The sequence below is a fragment of the Elaeis guineensis genome, chromosome 1, assembly GCF_000442705.2.
Source record: "Elaeis guineensis isolate ETL-2024a chromosome 1, EG11, whole genome shotgun sequence".
Taxonomy (NCBI): Eukaryota; Viridiplantae; Streptophyta; class Magnoliopsida; order Arecales; family Arecaceae; genus Elaeis; species Elaeis guineensis.
The window spans coordinates 164,167,828-164,192,571 of record NC_025993.2 but is presented as its reverse complement, the minus strand read 5'-3'; the positions used below and the strand labels follow the sequence as shown (position 1 = coordinate 164,192,571).

General features: G+C 41.3%; 2 protein-coding genes across 2 annotated transcripts; one reads left to right on the top strand and one right to left on the bottom strand.

The window, feature by feature from the left end:
• Positions 1-12,153: 12,153 nt before the first annotated feature.
• Positions 12,154-15,048, top strand: LOC140857044 (ubiquitin-conjugating enzyme E2 28-like). Its single transcript, XM_073255275.1, has 4 exons — positions 12,154-12,179; positions 12,297-12,351; positions 14,128-14,232; positions 14,666-15,048. Exons 1-4 carry the CDS (start codon positions 12,154-12,156, stop codon positions 14,807-14,809), a joined length of 330 nt encoding a protein of 109 aa, XP_073111376.1. The 3' UTR covers positions 14,810-15,048.
• A 1,339-nt stretch (positions 15,049-16,387) lies between these two features.
• Positions 16,388-19,296, bottom strand: LOC140852879 (transmembrane 9 superfamily member 12-like). Its single transcript, XM_073246728.1, has 2 exons — positions 19,171-19,296; positions 16,388-18,766 (listed from the first exon to the last, which is right to left on the bottom strand). The coding sequence occupies exon 2, from the start codon at positions 18,731-18,733 to the stop codon at positions 16,760-16,762; it is 1,974 nt and encodes a 657-aa protein (XP_073102829.1). The 5' UTR covers positions 18,734-18,766; positions 19,171-19,296; the 3' UTR covers positions 16,388-16,759.
• Positions 19,297-24,744: the final 5,448 nt, after the last annotated feature.

The following is a 24,744-nucleotide window of genomic DNA, read 5'->3' as shown; positions in this document are numbered from 1 at the left end:
ACTTTTTCTTTGCAATTTGATCTGCTATTTAATCTGTAATTTCCTTTCACCATTTTAAGCATTTTATGGCATTAGTAGCAAGAGAAAACAATTTAGGCAGATAAAGAGCCGTTAGAGGATTTTTAGGAAGCATAAATGGCAATTAAAACGGGCAAAAAAATAGCCGTTGCTGACATTTTCCGTCGCAGGGGTCGACTCATGAGTCGACTCATGCTTCAGGGGTCGACTCATGAGTCGACCTCTGTTGCAAAAACCAGAGAATGCTTTTCTGGAATTTCTTGGCTCAAATTAGCAGGGGTCGACTCATGAGTCGACTCATGCCTTGTGGGTCGACTCATGAGTCGACTCACAGGTCGTGTCAAGCCAGAAAACTAGCGTGCCAAGGAGAATTTTTGCGTGCCAATCAGCTCACAGTGCCATGAGTTGACTCATGAGTCGACTCATGCACTTCAAACCTTCATAACTTCAAAAATATAAGTCCAAACACAATAAAATTTTCATCAATAGATTTCAAATCATTTGTTCTACCAAATGGTACTATCAAATCAAAATTTTAGTAAAATTACGATTTTGCCCTTGAAGAGCATAAGGACTTTTTATTTTAAAATATTGTATCCCTTCAATCTGTTTTGTAATCATCAAAATCAATCTAGGAGCAACAGCCACTATCCTGTCGCTCCGATCATTATTAGATAATGACAAGCTCATGGGACCTAATTTCGATAGCTGGTATCAAAAATTAAAAATCATCCTTGAGCATGAGCAGATCCTTTATGTAGTAACGGATCCGACACCTGAGGAGCCAGCCCCGAACGTTAGAAGGATGGTCCGAGATACTTATCAGAAGTGGCTCAACGACCACACCACCGTTCGGTGCATAATACTGGCGGCAATGAATGATAAGTTCAGCCACATGTTCAAGAATGCCCAGCCCCAAGAGATGCTTCAAATGTTGAACGACTCCTTTGGCACGTCTGACGATATTAAAAGGCACAAAACTACTTGTGCCATTTTCAATGCTCGGATGAGGGATGGAGCCTCAGTCACTGATCATGTACTGTACATGATCGAAATGATTGAGCGCCTAAGTAAACTGGGCTTTTCCTTGCACGAGCAGCTCGGTAAGGATGCGATCATTAATTCATTGCCCAAGTCCTTCCTCCCCTTTCTTACTCATTTTCGGATGACAAAGCCTGCAGTGAACTACCACGGCTTGTTGGGGTTACTGCAGAACTTTGAGAAGGATCATCAGCTCTATAAGGAGTAAGTAAATATTGTGGGAGGGTCTTCTTCTAGTCGTCGACCCTTTAAGAAAGGGAAGAAGAACAAGAAGAAGAAGAATAAGAAGGTGCAACCGCATGCTGGGATGTCTGCACATGGTCAGACCAAAAAGCGCAAGCCCGACCAGAGCCAGGCGGAGTCCTTCTTTTGTAAGAAGCAGGGGCACTGGAAGAAAAATTGTCCTCTATACATTGCCTCACTGAATCCGAACAGGCTGAAGAAGAAGCAAGGTACTTATATGATAACACCTTGCAACTTTTCCATTTGTGATACTACTGTCTGGGTATTGGATACCGAAAGTCCTTATCATATTTGCAATTCGATGAAGGGTCTGCAGGTCAGTAGGAGATTTGATGAAGGCGAGAGGTTCCTGAACGTTGGAGATGGAAGCAAAGTTTCAGTTCTAGCATTAGGAATCATGAACCTTGTAATCAATTCTCGAAATATAATTCTGAGTGAATGTCACTATTGTCCAAGCTTTTTATTAAATATTATTTCTGTAGGCCTTTTGGCCATGAACGGTTATCAATTTTTAATAAAAGGAAACATTTGCAATATCATTTTGAATGGTGTTACAATATTTGTTGGATAACTTAATAATGAAATTTACTTCCTATCACAACCTGTTAATGTGGTTCAAACCTCCGGTAAACGTCCTAGAATAGATAATGTGTCAGAAGTCTACCTTTGGTACTATAGACTAGGTCATATCAATAAGAACAGGATAAACAGGTTGGCTCAAGAAGAAATTCTTGAAGTAGATGATTGTGAATCACTTCCAACCTGTGAGTCCTATCTTCTTGATAAAATGACCAAATCACCTTTTACTGAAAAAGGTGAGCGAGCCAGCGAACTCTTGGGTCTGGTACATTCTGATGTATGTGAACCCATGAGCTCAAGTGCAAGAGATGGATATTTCTACTTCATATCCTTCACAGATGACCTATCGAGGTATGGGTATGTCTATTTAATGAAGCATAAGTCGGAGTCATTTGAAATATTCAAACTATTCTGAAATGAGATAGAAAAATAAACTGAAAAGTGTATTAAAACTCTTCGATCTGATCGAGGAGGTGAATACATTTTCAATGATTTTCTGACATATCTTGGGGAGAATGGGATTCTCTCTCAGTGGACACCTCCTGGAACACCACAGCATAATGGTGTGTCTGAAAGGAGAAATCGGACCTTGTTGGACATGGTTCGATCCATGATGGGGTTTGCTGGTCTGCCGATCTCCCTCTGGAGATATGAGCTCGAATCGACTTGTTACCTTCTAAATAGAGTTTTGAGTAAGTCTGTAACCAAAATACCATATGAGATATGGATAGGACGTAAGCCAGTACTCTCGCACCTTAGGGTTTGGGGGTGTCTGGCTTATGTTAAACGTTTAATTACGGACAAGCTTGGACCTAAGTCTGACAAGTATAATTTTACAGGGTACCCAAAAGAGACCAAAGGGTATTACTTCTACCTAGCTGATGAGCAAAAAGTGTTTGTCAGCCTTAAGGCAATCTTTTTGGAAAAAGAGTTTCTTGGTGAAGGGACTGTTGCCTCTAAGGTCGAACTTGATGAAGTTCGACAGGTAAAAAAATCGACACAAGTTACTGAACCTGAACCGGATTTGATTAGATCAGATCCGGAGCCCATTGTTCAAGCACCCTTCAGGCGATCTGGTAGAGTACCATGTCAACCGGACAGATACTATAGTTTCTTGGTCCGGGATGACGATCCTATTGAACTTGATGAAAATGATGAGGATCCGATCACCTACATGGATGCAATGCAGAGATCTGACTCTGAGAAATGGCTAGAAGCCATGAAATCCGAAATGGAGTCCATGAAGATCAACGATGTGTGGACATTGGTTGACCCACCCAAAGGAGTAAAACCCATAGGGTGTAGTGGGTCTTCAGAGGAAGAGGGGCGCAGACGGAAAGGTGGAAAACTATAAAGCCCGTCTGATTGCCAAGGGATATCGTCAATGTTATGGTATAGACTATGATGAGACATTTTCTCCTGTGGCAATTCTCAAATCCAGTCGGATTATGCTTGCGATAGCTGCCCATCTGGACTATGAAATCTGGCAGATGGATGTGAAGACAGCTTTTCTAAACGGAGAGCTGGACGAAGAAGTGTATATGATACAACCTGAAGGATTCACGTCCATAAATGAGTCTAAGGTGTGCAGGCTATAGAGGTCTATTTATGGACTTAAGCAGGCATCCCGGAGTTGGAACATACGTTTTGATAGGACGATCAAGACGTATGGCTTCGTTAAGAATGGAGAAGAGCCATGCATTTATAAGTGGGCTAATGGTCTAGTAGTAGTATTTCTTGTATTGTATGTGGATGACATTCTCTTAATCGGGAATGATGTCCCTGCATTACAGGGAATAAAGATTTGGCTGTCGTCACAGTTCTCCATGAAAGATCTGAAAGAAGCTTCCTACATCCTAGGGATGAGGATCTATAGGGATAGATCTAAAAGGTTGCTTGGTTTATCTCAGTCCACGTACATTGATACTATGCTGAAGAGGTTCAGTATGGAGAATTCCAAAAAAAGCTATCTTTCGATAGGCCATGAAATTTCTCTCTCGAAGAGGGATTGTCTGACAACATCTCAAGAGAGAGAGCGTATGGGTAGGATTCCATATTCTTCAACAGTGGGATCTATTATGTACGCCATGACATGTACACGATCAGATGTGGCATACTCACTAGGGGTAGTGAGTAGATACCAATCTGATCCAAGGGAGAATCACTGAAAGGTTGTTAAAACCATCCTGAAGTATTTAAGAAATACTAAGGATCAGTGGCTTGTTTATGGTGAATCGAACTTGAGACTTATAGGGTTTATAGATTCTAGTTTCCAGTCTGATCATGATGACAGCAAAAGTGTGTCGGGATTTACTTTTACCCTTAATGGTGGGGCTATCTGCTGGAAAAGTTTCAAGCAGTATACAGTGGCTGATTCAGTTTGCAAGGCAGAGTATGTCGCTGCATCAGATGCTGCCAAAGAAGCGGTGTGGCTGAGAAAATCATCACCGAGCTCGGAGTAGCACCCTCCATTGTCGGTCCAGTTCTGCTCTACTGTGACAGCTCTGGAGCCATTGCTCAGGCGAAGGAACCAAAGGCACACCAGCGGACGAAGCATATTCTGCACCGCTACCATCTCATCTGAAAAATTATGGATCGAGATGACGTCGATCTTCAGAAGATCGACGGAAAGGAGAACCTGACTGACCCATTCACTAAAATCATTACGGTGAAGGAGTTTGACAACTACAAGTCGAAGATGGGTATTAGATACTGCACCGATTGGCTTTAGGCCAAGTGGAAGATTGTTAGGAATACTGTTCCAAAGCCAATCGTCAGCCTGTTGACGGTTGTGCTCATTTTTGTATATGTACATGAATTATGAATTAATAAAAATTATTTTGATATTTTTTCATCACAAAATATTTCATCTTCTAATGAACTCCTATGTTGTGGTGAAGTCCTTAGGACTATTTAGACTCGACAAAGGAGGATTTATCGTTTAGTCCTTAAATCTGTTCGCGACCAAATGATACATTATTATCAAGGACGACAACATTTATCAAGCATAGGTCGTTGTGTGCCATATAGGTTGGTTGTCCTCTTAACCAATGAGTGTGGAGATACTGGTATGGCATACAGATGAGATGTAAGGGTATATCTGCACTGAACGTGACCGACTTCGGAGCTATTACTGCTGTCAAGATTTACTCCGATAGAATATGGGTATAAATATCTCTCCGACCTGAGACCGCCACGGTGACTTGCAAGCAACTCACTGCACTTAGGCACTGGACTACTTGAATTTCTAATTCAGTGACGGAAGGCTTTTGGGTGTAGTCAAGTACTTGACTTGTCGGTGCGTGTGTCAAGATGGGATTGACCACTCCAGTTTAGGAGCTGTGTACAGTCGTGTTTCAATTTAGCAAAATCTTGGCCAGGGTAGTCCTTGTGAGGAGTCACAGGACTGTTTGAGTTGAGCACGATTCGGATGATTTGATCAGGGTTACAGTTTAACCCTGAGTCATCCTAAACACAGGGGTCAAAAGGATGAATTATACAGTAACCATATTCATGTAGGTTCTGAGTGTTGCGATTGCGACTATTCGACCTATCCAGACATCGGGTACCATTGCTAGATGGTCACTTCGATTAGTACAGGAATTGGTTCCTGTGCTACCAGCTTAGGTTCGAACCTGCGGGATCACACACATTAGAGGTTCCTATCTGATCTGATGGCTGGTGTAGAATCCTACATGTTTAGGACTCAGTGATCGAGAATCAAGATTCTCTGATCATGAGTTCCACACATTATGGGTACCGGGGTCAAGAGTCCCACTGATTGGGACTTTTCGATCAGGGTTACATATCGATGAAATCTGATGCCCGATTGCCCATCAAATTTGGACTCAATATTTATGAGAGATTTAATTAATAATTTGATCACTAATTAACTCAATTTGATTGAGTAATTATTTTTGGATCAAGTCCAATTGAATTGGATTCAGTTGGGTTTGACCCGATTAGGTTAAGAGTTGATCTAATCATCGAGATGGTTTGGTCCCTGATTTGATCAGGGATTGGGCTTAGTCAATTTTTGATTTGATTAAGATTTTATTGAGCCTAATGAAGCCTAATTAAGTTAGGTTTAAATTAGTCTAATTGGATCTAACTTATTTGGTTCAATTAGGTTGGTTTAAATAATTAAACCACCTTGACCCAATCTCCATGCGCCACCTCACTTCCATTGCACCCATTTGAATTCATGAGAAGGAACTTCTCATGAATTTTTTCCTCACGCCAAGCCCTCTCCACGCTCCACTTTAATGTGCCATATGAATAGATAAGGATGATTGGTTGGCCATTCAAATTCAAAATAAAATTTGAATTTGAATGGGCAATCAATCTTTGCACCTTATCCTTTTTTTTACGCCTCATTTATTACATGAGAAAAGATTTCTCATGAAATCACTCTATGCACAATTTAAGTCATGCCTCACGCCTTTAGTGGATAAGAGATGAGTTGGTGTTCATTTGAATTCAAAATTTGATTTGAATTCAAATGTGCAATTACTCATCTTTATCCTTTCTTTTGGATAAGACGTTTGACGTGGTTATAAAAGGAGGAGAAGAGTGGGGCGTGCAAGAAGAGATTTTTGGAGAAAAATTTTGGGACGTGAGAAGTCTTGTGTATGAGAAGGAAGTCCATATCCTTTCAAGATAAAAAGAAAGAAAAGAAAGAAAAGTGGGAGCAAGGTTTTCGATGAGTTTTCTAGAGTTTTAGCCTGGGGTTCGAGAAGAGAGAAAGTGAGCTACGAGTGTCGTGAGCCCCCAAAATCTTAAAGAGATCTTCAACATCCTCTCAAGCATGTCTGTTGATGATCCAAAGCATCCGAAGAATCGACAGACATCGATCGAAGAAGTTCGATCAGCATCGACCGTCAAAAGGGCTCTACAACGAGCTAGCATTCGTGAGGAGTCGATCAGACTGGGAGCTTCGTGTGGATGATCCGCAGAGACCAGACACGCTGTGTGACTGCATCGCAACGATCAGACTCTCCCGACGGTGATCAGATTATGACGATCTACTACTCGCATAAAGGTATTGTGTTCTAAACACATTACAATAAAGTGTTTATTGTTCAAATTCAAATTTTAAATTTAAATGCATGCATGCTATATATCATATTTAGATCTTAGTATAGGATAAATTTATATTAATTAATTAGATTAATTAATATTTTTTTACTGTAAAATTATAATTTTAAAAAAAATTTAAAATTACCATTTTACCCCTGCACTGAATTTTCCCACACCTTCGTCCAGTGGGGAATCGACATACTCGATCCTTTTTCTTCGACGTCTGGCCAAAGAAAGTTCATAGTTGTCACAATCGACTACTTCACTAAGTAGGTGGAAGTCAAACCTCTGGCGAAAATTACAGAGCGAAAGATGGAAGATTTCGTCCAGAAGTCCATCATCTTCAGATTTGGACTACCGCACACTATTATCACTCACAATGGACGATAATTCGATAATCGAGACTTTCGAAAGTTCTGTGCGAGATTTCATATCGCGCATAGGCTGACCTTGGTCGGGCATCCACAGTCCAACGACGAGGTCGAAGTAACCAACCAAACCATTCTGCATGGACTGAAGACCCGACTGAATGAAGCCAAAGGCCTCTGGGTTGAAGAATTGAATTCCGTCCTGTGGGCATACCGAACGACACCCCGTGTCCCGATCGAAGAATCTCCTTTCAGCTTAGCCTATGGGATGGAGGTGATGATCCCACTCGAGATCGGGCTACCATCGACTAGAGTTGAGCAGTACTACGAGCCGGGCAACTCCGAGTGTCGGAGAGCCGACTTGGACCTCCTACCCAAACTCTGACACGAGGCTCAACTCCGCATGGCTTCCTACCGACAAAGAGTGGCCCGATACTATAATGCTAAAGTTAAGCCAAAGTTTTTCAAATCCGAAGACCTGGTCTTAAGGAAGGTGGAAGTTTCGAAGCCTCTGGACCAAAAAAAATTATCCCCGAACTGGGAAGGACCCTACAAGATAGCGGACACCTACAGGCCGGGAGCCTACCGATTGGAGACTCTAGAAGGAATGGCCATTCTCCGGACTTGAAATGCCGACAACCTGAGATTGTACTATCAGTGAACTCTGTGTGCCCTTGTTCGGAATACAAACTCAGTTTCAAAACTTCAGAGTCTAGAATCTCGGCTCTCCAATTGTGGGTCGGTGCTCACCAGTAGTACGAGCCCCGACGCCCCGACTTGGGCCCAACATTTCGTTGGGAATCTGTGGCCCGATCGCCGACGACGCATCGGACTTTTACGAGAACCGATATATCTACGTTGGTGGAAGGCCGGCGATGGCGATGAAACCCCCCTAAGTTGAAGCCATGCTCCTTCCACAGTCAACTCTCGAGCAAGACGACTGGCTAACTTGCCGACTTGGCTCCGATCAAGAAAGGCAAAATGCCAATGCGACTAACATCGCATTCGCAATATACCGACCAGGTCACGACCGATCGAAGGGTATTCGGCTTACCACCATTTATCACACGTCGCGATGTACACGCCCGATAAAGAACCGGGCAACGAATGACCGACTTGTCATTGTTATCTTAACCGAATGCGTCGGACACTATTCGACTATCAAACTCTACGGGATGATCGGGTCAAAGAGCTATGCCCGAAGGTCGGTCGACACCTGACTCGACAAACACACCCGACTCAAGTCTGGGCAATGGATGCTCGACTTAGACTCTCGACTGTCGGGTCGTACGACAGTCAGGATGTCGATCTATAATCGGAGCTCGCTCTGCCTTTACCATGGCGCGCGCTACCTCGGCTAACTATCCGGGATCTTACCGAACGTCCTAACAAGGTACGTCGGGCCTACGACTTATACGCTCGGGGGCGTCTCGGTGAAACATACATTCCAAGATACATTTCAGGATACATATAGAAAAAAAAAATGGTTGAAAAGTTCTCAATTTTATTCAAGTATAAACTGAATTTATAAAATTGGACCGAAGTCCGATTACAAGTACACTAAGTAAGAGCAAAAATAAAAGATGCTCTGACTACTCGTTGGAGTCAACTTCTTCAACCGGGAGAAGTTCGGGGGTGATTGGCATGGCCGCTCGGGTCGGAGAAGCATCAGGGGTCAGAGTCGCCTCACCTTCGGTAACCTGATCCGGAACGGCTTCCTCCACGACAGTGTGATCTCCTGACGCTGGGTCGGCCACCTCTCCTGTGACTTGGCCATCCAACCCTGGGGGAATGATGCTGCTGAGGTCAAGCTCCGGATATAGACCGTGGAATGCGCCTTGGGCATCCTCGTACCCCACTCGATACAAGGCAAAACCACTCTCCAGGAGCTCCTCCTGATATTCGTCAGAGCCGCGGAAGTCCTCCACCGCCCGACTCATTGCCCCTTTCGCCGACTCTGCCTCCGCCCTCGCTATGTCTGCATCGCCTTGAGCGGTGGACAAGTACTCCTCGGTCTTGGTGAGATTCTCCAGACTCACCCAGAGTTGCTCGCACTCGGCTTTGTGCTCGCCGACGCAACCATCCCGCTCACACCGCAGCCGACGAGCGGTACGGGACTTTCGTTTTACTTCCTCACGAGCCGACCGAAGTTCAGCCCCCGAGGCAGCCAGGGCATCGGTAAGGCGGGAGATCTTCTCCTCGAGCCGGACCTCACGGTCGACCGACTGCTTCAGTTGCTCGACCATTGTCGCCTTCTCAGCCTCGACGGTCTCGGCCCTATTCTTTCAGGCCACCCGAAGATCGCCGAACCTCTGATACCCGACCTCCAGCTCGGACATGTTGTAGATCAGCTACAAATAACAAGTCGATCATCAGAAGACCAAACTGATAGAAAACAATAATAAAAATGAAAAGGGAAGAAGAGGAGCTCACCTGGATCATAGTCGGGTAGAAGGAAGAAAGCATGTCGGACATCCGCCAACTCTTCATGATCTCCCAGTCGGCCGGGAGGATGGTCGCCTGACATAACATCCTGGCCAAATCATGGTAGGTCAGGGCCGACGCTCCTTCGGAAAGCAAGACGTCCGATGGGGTGGCTTGGCCGGCCGACCTTGTGTCGTCGCCCGATGCCATCAGAGCCTTCCCTCGTCCGATCGCCCAGGCCCGAAAATCAGAGAGGAACGGGAAGCTTGAGCTCGATGGGGTCCCTCCTGAAGCCGCGACGGCGGCCACTGTAGATCGTTCGGGCTCGCGTACTTCGGCCCGAACCTCTTCTGTTGGTGGGGGAGCCGACGCTCCTTCGGCTACCCCCTCGGTTTCCCCTTCCTCAGATGGCGCCCCAAGTGGCACCGCCGGCACTGACAGAGCAATGACAGGCTCGTAGCCTGACGCCCGTTCGGCGTCGGGCTGTGCTCCTATCACCGTAGGGTCGGTCGGCGATGCTATCTGAGGCCTCTTGGGAGGCCATGATGGTTCGACTCCGTGCGTCGGCCTCTTTCTCACCGCATGTTGTCGAATATCGACATCCGTCAGCCTCACCCTTGGCAGCATGCCTGCAATTTTAATAGAGGATCAGCACCAGTCCAAAGACAGAGAAAAAAAGATAAAAATGACAGACAGACCGAGATGTACCTAAACGAGGAACCGAACTTAGGCCAGCGTCGTACAGAGCTTGCTCGGTGACGAGCTCCCTCTGCTTCGGCACCAATACATCCTTCAGTCGGTGAAAATCCTCTCGGTCCCCGTCCTCCACCCGACTGTTCTCATTCGGCTGAGTCCGAGGGTCCCCCCAGCAGGAAGGGAACCCCCAAGGAAGCGGAGAAGAGGCAAAAAAAAATTGATTCTTCCACCCATGAATCGACGATGGAAGACTGGTGATGAACGAAAGATCCTTCCGGAGATTGAAGAACCACCACCCTCGGGCCTTCGGGTGGGGTCGGAGGATAAAAAATGCCCGGAAGAGGGAGATACAAGGATAGGTCGGCAAAAGCCGACACAACAACACGAAGCTGATTATCAGTCGGATTGAGTTCGGCGCCAGTTGAGCCGGACAAAACCCGTAATAATCCAGAACGTCCTGGATGAACTCCAGAATCGGGAAGCGAAGACCTGCCCGAAGATCCTCGACGTAGAAGGCCACCTGGCCCGGAGGCAGGTTGTTATCCCGACCCTCAGCCTCAGGGATGAAGAGCTCGAACTGCTTCAGGATACTGTATTTCTCCCTGAGCCGTTCGACGTTTGTCCCTGAAAGTGAAGAAACCTCCACCTTCGAGGTCGACCATGAGTCGTCGGTCGGGTTCCCCGACTGACTTCCTCGTGGAGAGGTTCTGACCATGATGCTAGAACCGAGGTCGGAGGATGAAGAAGAAGAAGAAGAAAGAAAGTCCAAAGGAAGCGAAGGAAGCAAAAAATGCAAGGAGACAAAAATCTCGAAGAAAGCTTCCCGAGGAGGGAGACAGGCACAACTACCTGAAACTTGGAACCGGGGGACCACTCGACCAGAGTCTCGGCAACAGGGCTTTGAAAAGTGGAGTTTTGGATACAGGTGACCCTATATATATAGTGCCCCTCGACGGTCGGGATGAGGGCACGCCCAACGAGGATCTCCCAAATTTTGACACGTGGCAGCATCTGGGCCTTCCCTCGATTCGACGATTCGACACATCTGCCTCAGATCAAGCCACGTCGCCTCCATTCACCTGAACGGGTTCGGCCCAATGGCCCCCTGCCATGAGGCGAAAAAATCGCATCTCAGGATTCACTAACCGACGGCGGTTTGCGTTCCCGAGGAGACGGCGGAAACGGCGGTTCTAGTTCCCAATAGGACGTCTGACACCAATGGGACGTCTGACACCAATGGGATGTCTGATGTCAGACCGTTCATTGGTACGGTCACCAGAGTCGGAGTATGATGTGATGGATATCCACTCTTTTCGTCCGAAACCGTCGCCCACATGGAAACACTGGCCAGCACGACATCCGACTCAGGAGTGGGGGGGCAACTGTTGGGATATACCGACCGACCCCTTTTACACCGACTCACCCTCGGGCCTGTCCGACCGACGTCCGACTCTACCGATCGCACCGACCGACGACTGCCGACAGTAGCTGCCGACATTATCCGATCGAAGGTATGTCGGTCGGGCAGACCCATTCTGTTCCCGACTAGCCGAGCGACGGAGCTCAGATTACCGACTCACTGTCGGGCGGGGGTGGCAGCCGACGTTCAACTCCCGCAATGCGCCAGACCAGCTGACGGTGTCTCTGAGTCTTCACCCGACGTTCCGCAGCCGAATACCAATGTATGGTCGGTCAGCTCCCCCAAATGCCGTACGACTACTATGGGCTGCTGTCCTGACAAGAACATGCGACGTGGCCGCTCTGGGGGCACCGTCCTGCCAAGGACATAGGTCAGCTCCAGTGATTTGACAGCCCACGGTGATTTGTCAGTCCACGGTGACTTGTCAGTGTGTTTCTTGTGACAATTCATTTCCCACCAAATTACCCTTTCAAGCCGCCCAAGGTAACTGTTTTTCATGTCTCGGGCAATTCTCATCAGTTCATATGCATATCTTCATTGTAGTAAATCATTTTTACGGAATACTTAACTTTAAAAAAATCATTTTTAAAGAATCAACAATATTTGTCCTTTTCCACGTTACTCTGACCAAATAACTAATGAGGCTTGTATCCACTTTCACATTTTACCCATCATTGCTAAAAAATGTGTAATAGATGGTTTTTGGGATGATGCTTACAAACTGATTTCTTCAGGCTTCCTATTGATCACTGGAAAACTGAACCAGGGTTACAAAATAAAAATCTTTAACTGGGTTTAAAAGGGAAAATTGTATTGTTCAGACTGGATTGCTGGAGCGTGTGATGCTGATAATCAGTTGATAACATTCTGATTAGCTACAGAAAGGTTCTATTCATCCATGAGGACATATACCTTGTTAAACTTTAAGTGCACTTTTCATTCAAACAAAAGGTGACTAATGATGCATGGTTATTTTTTAATAGGTTAGTTCATATGTGGTGGGAAGCATACTGGCTGTTGTCTGGTAAATGACTCCTTTGGGGAACTTCTTCCCCTGAAGCTAATTTTTGTGGGGATTAAAGTGGCTGGCATTTATCTTGTCAGGCTAACGGTTCTACCATTGACTCTGTGTTCTCTGAGCAAAACTATAGAAGTATTTTACTGTTCTTTAAGGTTAGTGAGTCTGCTATTGTTGATGCATTCAGCATCAGCTATTTGCTCCCCACGCCTCATGGAAGAGTACATGTGAGTTGGCGCCTATTAGAGGAAGGTGCTCCCTCTTCACACATTGTTTTTTTCTTTTTCCTTTTTTTTTTTTTAAGTATTTGCAAATACTTGGGGTGTCTAAATAAAGCTGATTGCCCAAGGCCAATATTGTTACAATGATATACTGGTTAAAACACCAGGACCTGGGGAACATTCATTTTTACAATTATTTTGTATGGTGCGCCCACATTTATTATTTGCAGTATCACCTGATTATGTGGAAAAGGTGTAATTTTTGACGAGCCTGTACATCCTATTCTCCTGATTGTGGAGGATATTTTACCCATAATTTTTGGGATTGAGGGTTATCTGCAACCTCCTACGAACCCTCCAACTTCTCTTACTGCAACTTTCACTACCTGGCTACTCTCCTACCATGTGAGGATTGCAATAAAATGTATGAAAGCAGAAGTGAGCTTATATTTTTCACCAGGCAGATGCAGGCCTGACATGTTTATCATAAACTTTTCAAGCAATAATGTAAGCCAAGTTTGGTTTATGTTGATTGTTTTTTTTCATTTTTAATCTCTCTTTGCAATTTTTTGCCAGACAGTCACACCAGTCCTTACATGTTGTGTTGCGAATTTCTAAGCAATGTTCCAAACTGAGGACCTGTTTGCCATTGGTTTTGTTTCTTGTTTTTGTTTTTCAAAAGCCCAAGAAGAAAAATGAACTAGACTGAACATGTCTGATGAAAACCTTTCTGTTTTTAATCTTTTCGTAGAACTTTAGAGCTTTTGGAAGCAACCATTTATTGCTCTCAAAAAAGAGCAAAAAAAAAAAAAGCAAGGGATAGCAGAAGTTCTGTGCAAATGCTATGTTCAACATCAATCTCTACGTGATATTTTACTAATTCGTAGAGAGAAAAAAAATGCAAGAGCTGCAACAATGCCAAACAAGCCCTGACTTTGTTTTATATTGATGTTCCATTTTTTCTCTCTGGGCATGCATGTCTTGGATGAGTTTGTGCAGAACACTAAATTTCATCTTCAGGTTTCTTTCCGTACCAAGGTTTTTCATCCAAATATCAACAGCAATGGTAGCATTTGCCTTGACATTCTCAAGGAGCAGTGGAGCCCAGCTCTCACTATATCAAAGGTAATTTCTAATATTCCAGCTAGTCTTCCTGTTTCCAGAAAAGGTTGAAACCTAGTTTGGTATTTCTTTTTCTTTTTCTTTTTGCAGGTAATTAGTTCTGTTTTTCTGTTTAATTATATGTTCAGAAGCACCTTCGTTCTCTTAATTATTGGATGCATCAATGTTTAGTTACAAAAATTGATTTGCCCTTAAGCAAGCATGGGTTTGAATGCCCATAAGTGATGCAAGTATATCCAGTCATTGTGTTCGCTGGGCCCAACAGCAATTGTAGTTCAGAAATGCACTTGAAGATGGCTGGACCAGGTTGAATTGGCTGCAGCAGCTGCCATGTTGGAATTATGGTTCTGCTATTGTTTTTCTATTTTTAGGGCATTGATAATTTTATACTCTCTATGTTCTTGCTTTTAACCTATGTATTTTCTTAAATTTGCAGGTATTGTTGTCCATTTGTTCACTTCTGACGGATCCCAACCCAGATGACCCGCTCGTTCCTGAGATTGCTCATATGTACAAGACCGATAGAGCCAAGTATGAGTCCACCGCCCGCTCCTGGACCCAGAAGTATGCCATGGGTTAAAAGCCTTTCTCTAGCTTGTATATGAATACCGTATTCTATCTTTCCTGGACTAAATAAGGATGCAGTCCTTGTTAGTCGACTAATGACCCTCTTTGCTTCAAATCTCGGTTATGGTTTTCATTTGCAGTGTTCTATTACTGTAGTCGTGTGGTTGTCCGAGGGATCTTTGGTTCTCTTGTGATTAATATAGCGTTACCATTTTCGTGCCGCTGTGATATTAATATTGAAATTCGGCTGCATGACATGATTCTTGGCTCCTGTGAAAGAGCAAACATGAAATCTAATGACATGATTCTTGGCTCCTGTGAAAGAGCAAACATGAAATCTGATCATAAGCTATTCTTGATGTAAAGCCTTATTTGTACCTCACTTTTTTTTGTTTCTCTTTGTAGTGGATAAAAGCAACATTAGTTGAGCGTCATTCCAATAGCCATAGTTATTCCAATTAATTGTACCTTTCTTAGCCCCAATTACGTGGGACTTGATCGTAGACCAGTTCTTGTTTGGTTAGCTCTCACCGAAAAATAAGAACACTTTCAACTCATTAGTTATACCTCGGACTCGTATCGTTTTTTAACTTATGATGTTGGTGCATCGTTCCCCAACGTCTAATGGAAAAATTAACCCAAAGACGCATACAAATATTAAAAGACTTGACTAATGGGCCTTCGAGCGAATGGTATCACCGGAAATGTCTGCATTTCCTTGATTTGCCGACGGAGGAAAGAAAGGGAAGGACGGAAGAAAGACATAAATGACTTAGAGCGGCCTCTGTAAAGGGCCGCCAAAAGAGACGCCACCGCCGGTTTCATAACTTCAACTAGAATGCAGTTAAAAAACACGGGTTGCTGGTGAGAATTTCCCTGTATATTTTTTATATAATAAACAATATAAAAAAAATAAAAGAAAAAAAATCCTCAAATTTCCCTGTATATTTGCCATCCATACATCTTGATAAGAATCAGAGATCACGTACACAAGACTTTGACCAATCACAAGATTATTGTTGCCGAAGTCAGCCATGGAACCGATATTCATTGATAACATGCATCATCCAACTCAATGCAGGGGCCAATGGCAACATGTACGATGGCCGCTTGAAATCTTGCCTTTTTTTTTTTTTTTTTGTGTAAGCACGCTTGAAATCTTGCTTAGCGTTAAAAACAAATACCAACTGCAGCAATCATGTCATCAATATCATACAAACTTGAAGATAAATTGTACCCCTCATTCCTCTTCATCAAAAGAAAGAAAAGACTTGACAAGTTCTAACCTAGTACCGTCATCACATATCACATTGCCATTGGGCACACAATTTATATGCAGCAATAGCACTAAATAACCCTTTCCAAGTGAACAAGATAAATAACAAATCATGGAGTAGGTAGTAAATCCGCATTAACTGTTTGAGAAAAAAAAAAAAAAAAAAACCATTTGCAAGGTTCCCGAATGCAACTACAGCATCATTTAAAATCCTACAAGAACCACAAGCAGCTCCTTTCTCGAATTCCTAAGCAACGGCCAGTCAGCTGGCATAAATTCTTCACCATCTCAGAATTTAATAAAACCAAATTAATAGACATTACCAATGAAATTGCTATATTTGTAAGCCAGCAAAACCTGGTTGAAGGTTCGATAACATGAGTGATAAATCAAAATAGAAGGAAGTTGCCATGCTGCCTACATAAAGCTTAAAAGCATTAAAAAAAAAAAAAAAGTCTCGGATAACATCATGACTTTAAAAAATAATAAAAATAGAAAAAAAAAGAAACAGGGAACATATAAATGCTGTGGGTCATTAAGATCCTCAATGAAATAAGCATTCACCGCACCCGGTCATCACTATACGCACCTCAAACATATATGGAATTCTGAGCATGATATAGATCAAAAATTCATCAAGAAGCATCGCAATTCAATGCAAGAAACCATTGCAGCTTGAAGCAATCCTCAGTCAATCTTCACCGATGAGAAGAGGTAGTGAACGAAGTAGAACGACATCAGGAAGCCAATTGTGCCGGTGGATAGCATGATTGCAAGAGCCATGATAAGCGAATAACCCATGTAGAGCATAGCTGACACGGCCCCACTCAAGCTCTTAAGATCAAACAACATGTAGTTGATGGAGTATAGGAGCACATAAAGAGAGACCGAACCAGAAGCAAAAAATGCTTTCCACCACCACCTCCAGTCTTCCACACACAGATGCATGTAAGTCAGAACCACAGACACTTCGGCGCAGACAATGACAAGCAAGAGAAGGACGATGAGTAGAAATCCAAACACATAATAGAACTTTCCAAGCCAGATGCTGGAAAGGATAAAGAATAACTCAATGAAGAGGGTCCCAAAAGGAAGGATCCCAGCACCAAGGACAAGTAACCATGAAGGGTACTTCCTCGCTGGAATTTCCCTTGGAATTTGGTTGGTCCTAACTGGAAACTGAATGGGGTCAGCCCGGGTACCTAAGAAACCACCCAAAAGAATGAGGGGCATCGAGATGCAAAACCACAGAGACAGAAGAGTGAAGAACGATGAGATTGGGAGAGCCCCTGTGCTATTGTTCCACCAAAGCAAGAAGTTTAAGAAGGTGAGAATTACAAACACCACGCCAGGGAAGAAGCAGGCAATCGACCAAGCTACCGACCTCCACCCTTCAGACCCGCCTTTGATGGTACTCCATAACCGGACGCCAGTATACCCAGCAAAAATACCAAGGAAGAGATAAAGGAGGACCATCCCAGTCAAAAACATACCCCGTGATGCAGGAGACATGAACCCGAGGGCAGCAAACACAATTGTCACAACTGCCATACATGTAATCTGAACACCATCTCCAACCATGACACAAAGCAGTTTAGAGCATGTTGGCTCTCTAAACACATCGCCCATAACAAGTTTCCAGCCTGAGAGCTCCTCATTCATCTGAGCCTTGGCCTCTTTATCCAACTCATACCTTGTCAAGTCCCTTCGAACAGTTAAGAAAATAACAATCACTATTCCAGCCAAAAAGAAGATGACCATAAGGGAGTTCATGATCGAGAACCAGTGGACCTTGGCACCATCCATCTTCAAATAGGCATCCCACCGCGAGGGCCATCTAATGTCGCTCTTCACAAACTCTACATCATAAGTGAATGTGATCCTCTCCTGCTCCTTGATCATCTGACACTTGTCAAGCTCCAAGGGGCAATTCACAGGCTCGATGCGGTCATACATGTTATGCTTTGACATGGTTTCTGCGTCGTGCTTGACAGTGCACGGGATTACTTCAAATCCAACTATCTCATACCCAGACATCTTCTTCTTATCAGTCTCTGAGGGCATCCCCATCGCCTCTTCCCCTATGCCAATGATTTCGACACCACTCCCTTCATACTTATGGACCAAGACCTTAAACTTGAGGTGATTGATGATATAGTCATCATTGCCTGCAGTGGGTGTGTATCCAACCGGAAAACCAGTCCACTGGATGGTGACACCATTGTGTTGAGTGAACCTCATTACAGGCAGGTTGTCAAGAATCATGTTCACCTGGTAGAGATCTCGAGTTCTTTGCTTCAGGAGCTTCACCTCGTGCTCATTTAACGGCTTCGTTGTGCAAAGATAAAGCGATTCATTGACGTTCATATGGAATGTGTATGGAGAGTTGTCGATCTGATCCCCCATGAGCAGCTCTCCCAGATTCTCTGCGCTCTTCTTGATCCCACCCTTGGGTTGGCAATAAGGAAGACTATAGTAGCTAAATGGCAGCTCCGTCTCGATAGACGTGAGTGAATTTACTTTGACTGAGATGGGTTCATCTTGAGAGTAGGTGTGCATATAACTCCCGGGGAGATAGAAGCCATTGGAAGGACATGTAATCAGAAGAAAAAATAAAGGAAGTAAAGAAAAGCACCTTTTTGAGATCATCAACGGTGCCATGGAGACCACAGGTCTTAAACCTATTCCAATAACCTGGAAAACAACCAAGAACCCTAAATCAGGCCCATCCAAAACAAACGTGCCGCTTTTTTTTTTTTTTTAAATCCAAGTAGCAGATCTACGGATCGAGTAGCTAGTATTAACGAACTAGACGCATCAAAGTATAAACTTTGGATTCAAAATACTATAAATCTATCAAGATGCAATCGTAAAACCCAAATCAAAACCGAAAATGAAGTCATTACATATCCAAATAAAGAAAATAAACCAAATCAAAGCACAGAGCGTGGATCGAGCACTGGAAACTCGACAAAGGAAACGAGATCTGAAACCACAACTACAAGATCTTGACAGGAAAAAAACTAAATTCTTGCAATCTCGACGAAAAAACCCTAAATCCCACGGAAATGAAACAGATCTAGAGGCAGGAGATCTACCTTTTTCGTGCGATTTGACCTGGGTTTCGAGAGGAGGATGGGACGAAGAATGAGAAGAGAAGCAGAAGGTCGACAGAATCGCGTCGGAGTACCGCATCGCTTATTATCGTAACGATTTTGATTTGGTTAATGTCTGGCGCCATCTCGACCGTCTATCTGGTGGGTTTTTGATCGAGTCGTGGGACCACTATGGAGTTAGGTGGAGCCTCACTCCGCGCGCTCGGTTAACGCAGAGTAGACCTTGATCAAAGGAGAAGGTTGGAGTTGAGTAGATCTGCATCAATTAATTAATGTACCAAAATTCTAATGCCATTTGAAGTTTTTATCCCGCTAATTCTTCACCAGTCAACTCAAGTCCGAAAAAATCTTATCAAAATAGTCCGAAAAAATATTTTATCAAAAAAAAACTCCAAAAAAATAAAATAAAAACCTTGTTAAATATTGATTAAAAAATAAAATGGAAGAAAAACTCCTAATAACAGTAATGAATCAGCTTTCTGTTGTATAATTTAATTTTCTTTAATATTTATAATTTTTAATTTTTAATTGAAATTTATATTTTTTTAAACATCAACCGTGAATCTTCTGCCATAAACCATTTGTTGAGCATAGAACTTTTAGTTTTTTTTTTTTTTTAATTTAGGTAAACAAACTTTTAGTTGTTTACTCTTAACTTTATTGTGATAAATAAGACCCATGATACCGTAGGTTTATGAACTTCTTGGTAATATTTTATAATAACTGAATTGTACAATATTTTTTGTTGAAGTGTAATGTTGCTTCAATCTTATTTTTTAGGGGCATAAAATTTATTCAAAAATCTATATTTTTATGGATAAGTGTTATTCGGATAATATTTTGATAGAAAAATAATTTATTCATATTTTTTTCGCATTGGAAAGTGCTATGCATATTCTTTTGCATTACAACTTTTTGGATAAATTACTAAAATCTATCCATTTTTTCTATAATATTATTTATATTTTAAAGCTCAATTTACATACTTATCATGTACCATCCTTTCTGAGTGAAGCCCAACATCCTTAGACTTTTAGCTCATATAAGACTGCAAAAGTTAGATGATATAACAGTATATAAAAAGAAAAATAATAGAACCCATACAAACCTAAAAATAAAAGGGCCTAATCTCTAATAAAGAATAATAAGAAATAATCACCCATAATCACTAGGTGGGGAAAAAGAAAAGAAAGGAAAAAAAAATAAAAACTCATCAATTAAAAAAAAAGAATGAGATTTTAAGTGAGAATCTGAAAAATTCATCAGAATTCATTAATTGGCCGAGGATTGCAGTGGTGCCACCATTTGGGTTATGCTTCATTATAGATAAAGAGAGCAAGTGAGAGGTTAAGGTCTGTTAGAATAACAGCATAAAAGGTGTATTTTGGGAATAAAAAAAAAAAGAACTATTTTACCCGATCAATGAGAACCAATTTATTCATCTCTTATATGGATAGGTGTATCCATCTATTTCATTAAGAAATACTGCTTGAGGGAAACTAATTTAGTAACCTCATATTTTTGCCCAGAGCATGAGAATATGAGTAAGTCGATGGAAAAGTTGATTAATTTTTTTATAATATTTTACTTCAAAACAACAATAAGCTGAGCAAGGAATGATATAGAAAAGTATTAAAATAGTAATTTCTCTTACTTTAAGCTATCAACTAGTGGATCCAAGACAGTTATGAAACCATTCACTATAATTTATATTAGAAAATAAAATATTTTTAAATTATTTAAATTTGTATTTCATAATGAATTTCTCATATTTGCAAAAATATCATCCATGGAAGTGGTTGTGTCATAATTTTCTCATAAATTGTATACTCTCGCTTGTAGTTTATGTCATACTTATTAAACCGGGTGGATAAGGTGTGACCACAAATCTCACATGCCCATCTCAATAGAGCATATCAAGTTTTAGTCTTAAAATTATTTTACTGAACTTATTACTAGGTTAGACGACATCATCCCTTGCTATTTGGCAAAGATGATAGGAGTTCAATTCCAATTGAAGGTAGCCTCGAAAATGAAGTGGTAAGGATGCAAATGGATTGGATCAGGATCATAAGTCTTCGGACTCGATTTGGTTTTTTGATTAAATTCGAATGTTGGAAATATTTTTAAATTGCTCAAATCTGTATTTCATATGAATTTCTCATATTTGCATAAATACCATCCATGGAAGTGGCTGTGTCATCATTTTCTCATAAATTGTATACTCTCGTTTGTAGTTTAGATCATATTTATTAAATGGGGTGGGTAAGGTATGACCACAAATCTCACATGCCCATCTAAATAGGGCATGCCATGTTCTAGTCTTAAAATTATTTTACTGAACTTATTACTAGGTTAGATGGTATCATCCCTTGCTATTTGGCAAAGATGATAGAAGTGCAATTCTAATTGAAGGTAGCCTCAGAAATGAAGTGGTAAGGATGCAAATGGATTGGATCAGACTAGATTATAAGTCTTCTAACTCAATTTGGTTTCTTAATCAAATTCTAATATTGGACCCATATTTAACCCAATAGAAGATCGGATTGAATTAGATCGGATTTACAATAAAAATTTTCTACCAAATAGATTATTTGAGTCGACCCTATGTATAATCCAACCCATATTCGAAAAATTTGGATCAGGATCGAGTCTGAGTCAAATCTGGATTAAATATAGCAAACTATATTTTAATGACCATACAACAAACTGCTATTAACTATACAAAATAGGTAGTAAACAATTAAAATATAAAAATAATTTTAAACTTATATTTATGTTAAAAATGTTACTCATATAAGTCTTAAATCACAACTCAAAGGCTCCAATAGATTCAGATCCTAAAGATATCAAGTATGATCGGATCATAGAGTAAAAAATCCAAAATTAACTCAGAAATCAAATGGATCCAGTCGGTCGGTCAGGTTCAAATTTAGTGAATCCAAATCCAACCCAATAAATGAAATGGCTCCAATTTTTGAACCTGACCCGACCTACAAATCCTTTAAAGTGGATCGGATTGGTTCTAAGTGGGTCAAGTCATCTGACCCATTTGTAGCTTTAGAGGTAGGTATAGTGTGAAAAATGTGAGAAATATGTTAATCTCAAAAAATCAAAATTGTTGGACTTACTATCTTAATAAGATACTACAATGAAATCTGCACTATACTGCAAGCCTTAATAACTAGAAGGCAGAGTCAAAAAATCCTCAATCTTTAATGCCTTAGGAATATTTGTTAAGAAACATTACATAAAATAGTGATTGTGTGTTTGAATTATAAAAATATTTATGAATTATAAATATTCATCGAAGAATTGAAAATTATCATTTTAATTGATGTTCCCTAATCCAAATATATAGTTGGAAGAATAGAAGATTAAATAATAAATAGAAGAACTATAGTTTCTTTACTTCATAAGCACCATGATTAGTTAATTTAAGAAATACTTTGGTACAAAAAAATCTTCATAAAAGAGAGGGTTAAGAAATGATTGATCCACAATTTTTATTACAAATTTATGTTTATTAGAAAAAAATCTTAAACAAAAGAAATAGAATTTTTATGCCTCATGTGAGAAATTAAACAACAAAAATTTAAAAAAGAGAAAAAATTTTGTTTAAATAGAAGAAAAGAACAATGCCGATTTAGTTATATATATATATTTTTTTAATTTAAATAAAAAATATTTTAAAAAAATTAGAAATACAGTTAGTTCACTTATAGAGAAATTATATGACCATCTACATGGAAGCACCTAAAAAAATTTTGTGCTGCCACTCTCATAAAATTTCTATGCATCCTATTAATTTAAAAATAATTTTTCTATACAATTTTTATGAGGATGCCCTCGTACATTTGATTTTTTTTCCTTCCTATGCGTCAAGAACCCATAGAACTATTATGCGCCTATTTTTTTTCTTTAATCCTAACCTTTTCTCACCTATCCACCATCGCCGCTGCTTCCAAACCCTCTTCTACTCCTCCACTTTTCCCCGACCACCACTGTTGGCCTTTCTTCACTGGATTTTCTCTACCAGTGGCTGTTCTATGGTCGGAGAGGATGAAGGAGAGAGCGGCATAGGTGGTCTTGAATTTTTTTTTATCCCAGCATCGATTTTTGGTTTTTTTTTCTTTCTATCTTTCGTCTTCAGAGACGATGCGACGGAGGATGGTGTCCTCAAAGCCGACCCTACGACGAGTGACAAAGGTACTCTACACCTTTTTTTGACCCATGCTGGCATTCTCATCTCTAGACAAATCAAGGTAAATCTCATTTTCAAGATCTATTATTTCTAACCATCTTTAGATTTTGTGACTTGCTATTTTTTCTTTTCTATCTTTTTCCTCTTCATTCCAAATCCAAACCATTTTTCCTCTCTTCATCTTCTCCATCATCTATTTCTATTTTTTTTATTTTCTTCTCCGATCCAACTTTCTCTGCAACCCTACCCTAATCCTAATCCCGCACTTATTATTTTTTCTTTTCTATTTTTTCTCTATTTGTTTCGATGCAAAACGTATTCCTTATTCCTTCCTTCCTCTTTTCGATTATTTGTTTCCATTTTTTGAGGGTTTTCTCTTCTCCAATATAGCCTTTTCTACATCCCTATCCTAACCCTAATAAGAGCCCCAACTCTAACCCTCAGCAGAACCTAACTCCAACCCTAACCCTCAGCAGAACCTAAACCTAACCCTAACCCTAACCAGCCCCCTAGCCTAACCCTAACCAGCCCCCTAGCCTAACCCTAACCCTAGCCGGATAGATAATCCTAACCATATCCTCTATCATAATTCTAACCCTAATCGGATCCACTAATCTATTAGTCAAATGACCTACGACCTGTTCGGCATGCCTATTAACTGATTTGTGTGAATTCGGTAGCGATCCATCCCTAAACCCAACTTATATCTTCTTTTCCCCTCTTAATCCATCCACTTCTTCCTATTCATCGAATCCTAACCCAATCCATCAAAACTCATACATGTTTTTCTTTCTGTTCACTGAAAGGCTTCGCAGCAAACCTCTATTTTTTCTTTTTTCTATTCATTAGAAGGCTGCTGAATCTTAGCAGTAACTATGGCATTTTTTTTACTTTTATAGGGACATGAGGAAGACTACCATAGCATCATAGTAACCCTTTATCCTTCTCTTTCCTCACATGATGTTTGTAAATAAAGGAGTGAAAGACTGCCAAAACGTAGGCAGCAACCCCCCCATATTCTTAATAAAAAACATAATGTTGTTTCTGATGTTACGATGAAAAAAAAATTTAACTAATAAGAGAATGAAAATTACAAATATTTGATAAAAGCAATCCACTTCTTCCTATTCATCGAATCCTAACCCAATCCGTCAAAACTTATACATGTTTTTCTTTCTGTTCACCGAAAGGCTTCGCAGCAAACCTCTATTTTTTCTTTTTTCTATTCACTAGAAGGCTGCTGAATCTTAGCAATAACTATGGTATTTTTTTTTGCTTTTATAGGGACATGAAGAAGACTACCATAGCATCATAGTAACCCTTTATCCTTCTCTTTCCTCACATGATGTTTG

Excerpts from the sequence above, each read along its gene's own strand:
- LOC140852879 (XM_073246728.1), bottom strand. The coding sequence starts at position 18,733 with ATGGCACCGTTGATGATCTCAAAAAGGTGCTTTTCTTTACTTCCTTTA.
- LOC140857044 (XM_073255275.1), top strand. The coding sequence starts at position 12,154 with ATGCCGTACGACTACTATGGGCTGCT. Across the intron at positions 12,352-14,127 it reads ACCCTTTCAAGCCGCCCAAG|GTTTCTTTCCGTACCAAGGT; the intron begins GTAACTGTTTTT and ends TTTCATCTTCAG. Across the intron at positions 14,233-14,665 it reads CAGCTCTCACTATATCAAAG|GTATTGTTGTCCATTTGTTC; the intron begins GTAATTTCTAAT and ends TTAAATTTGCAG.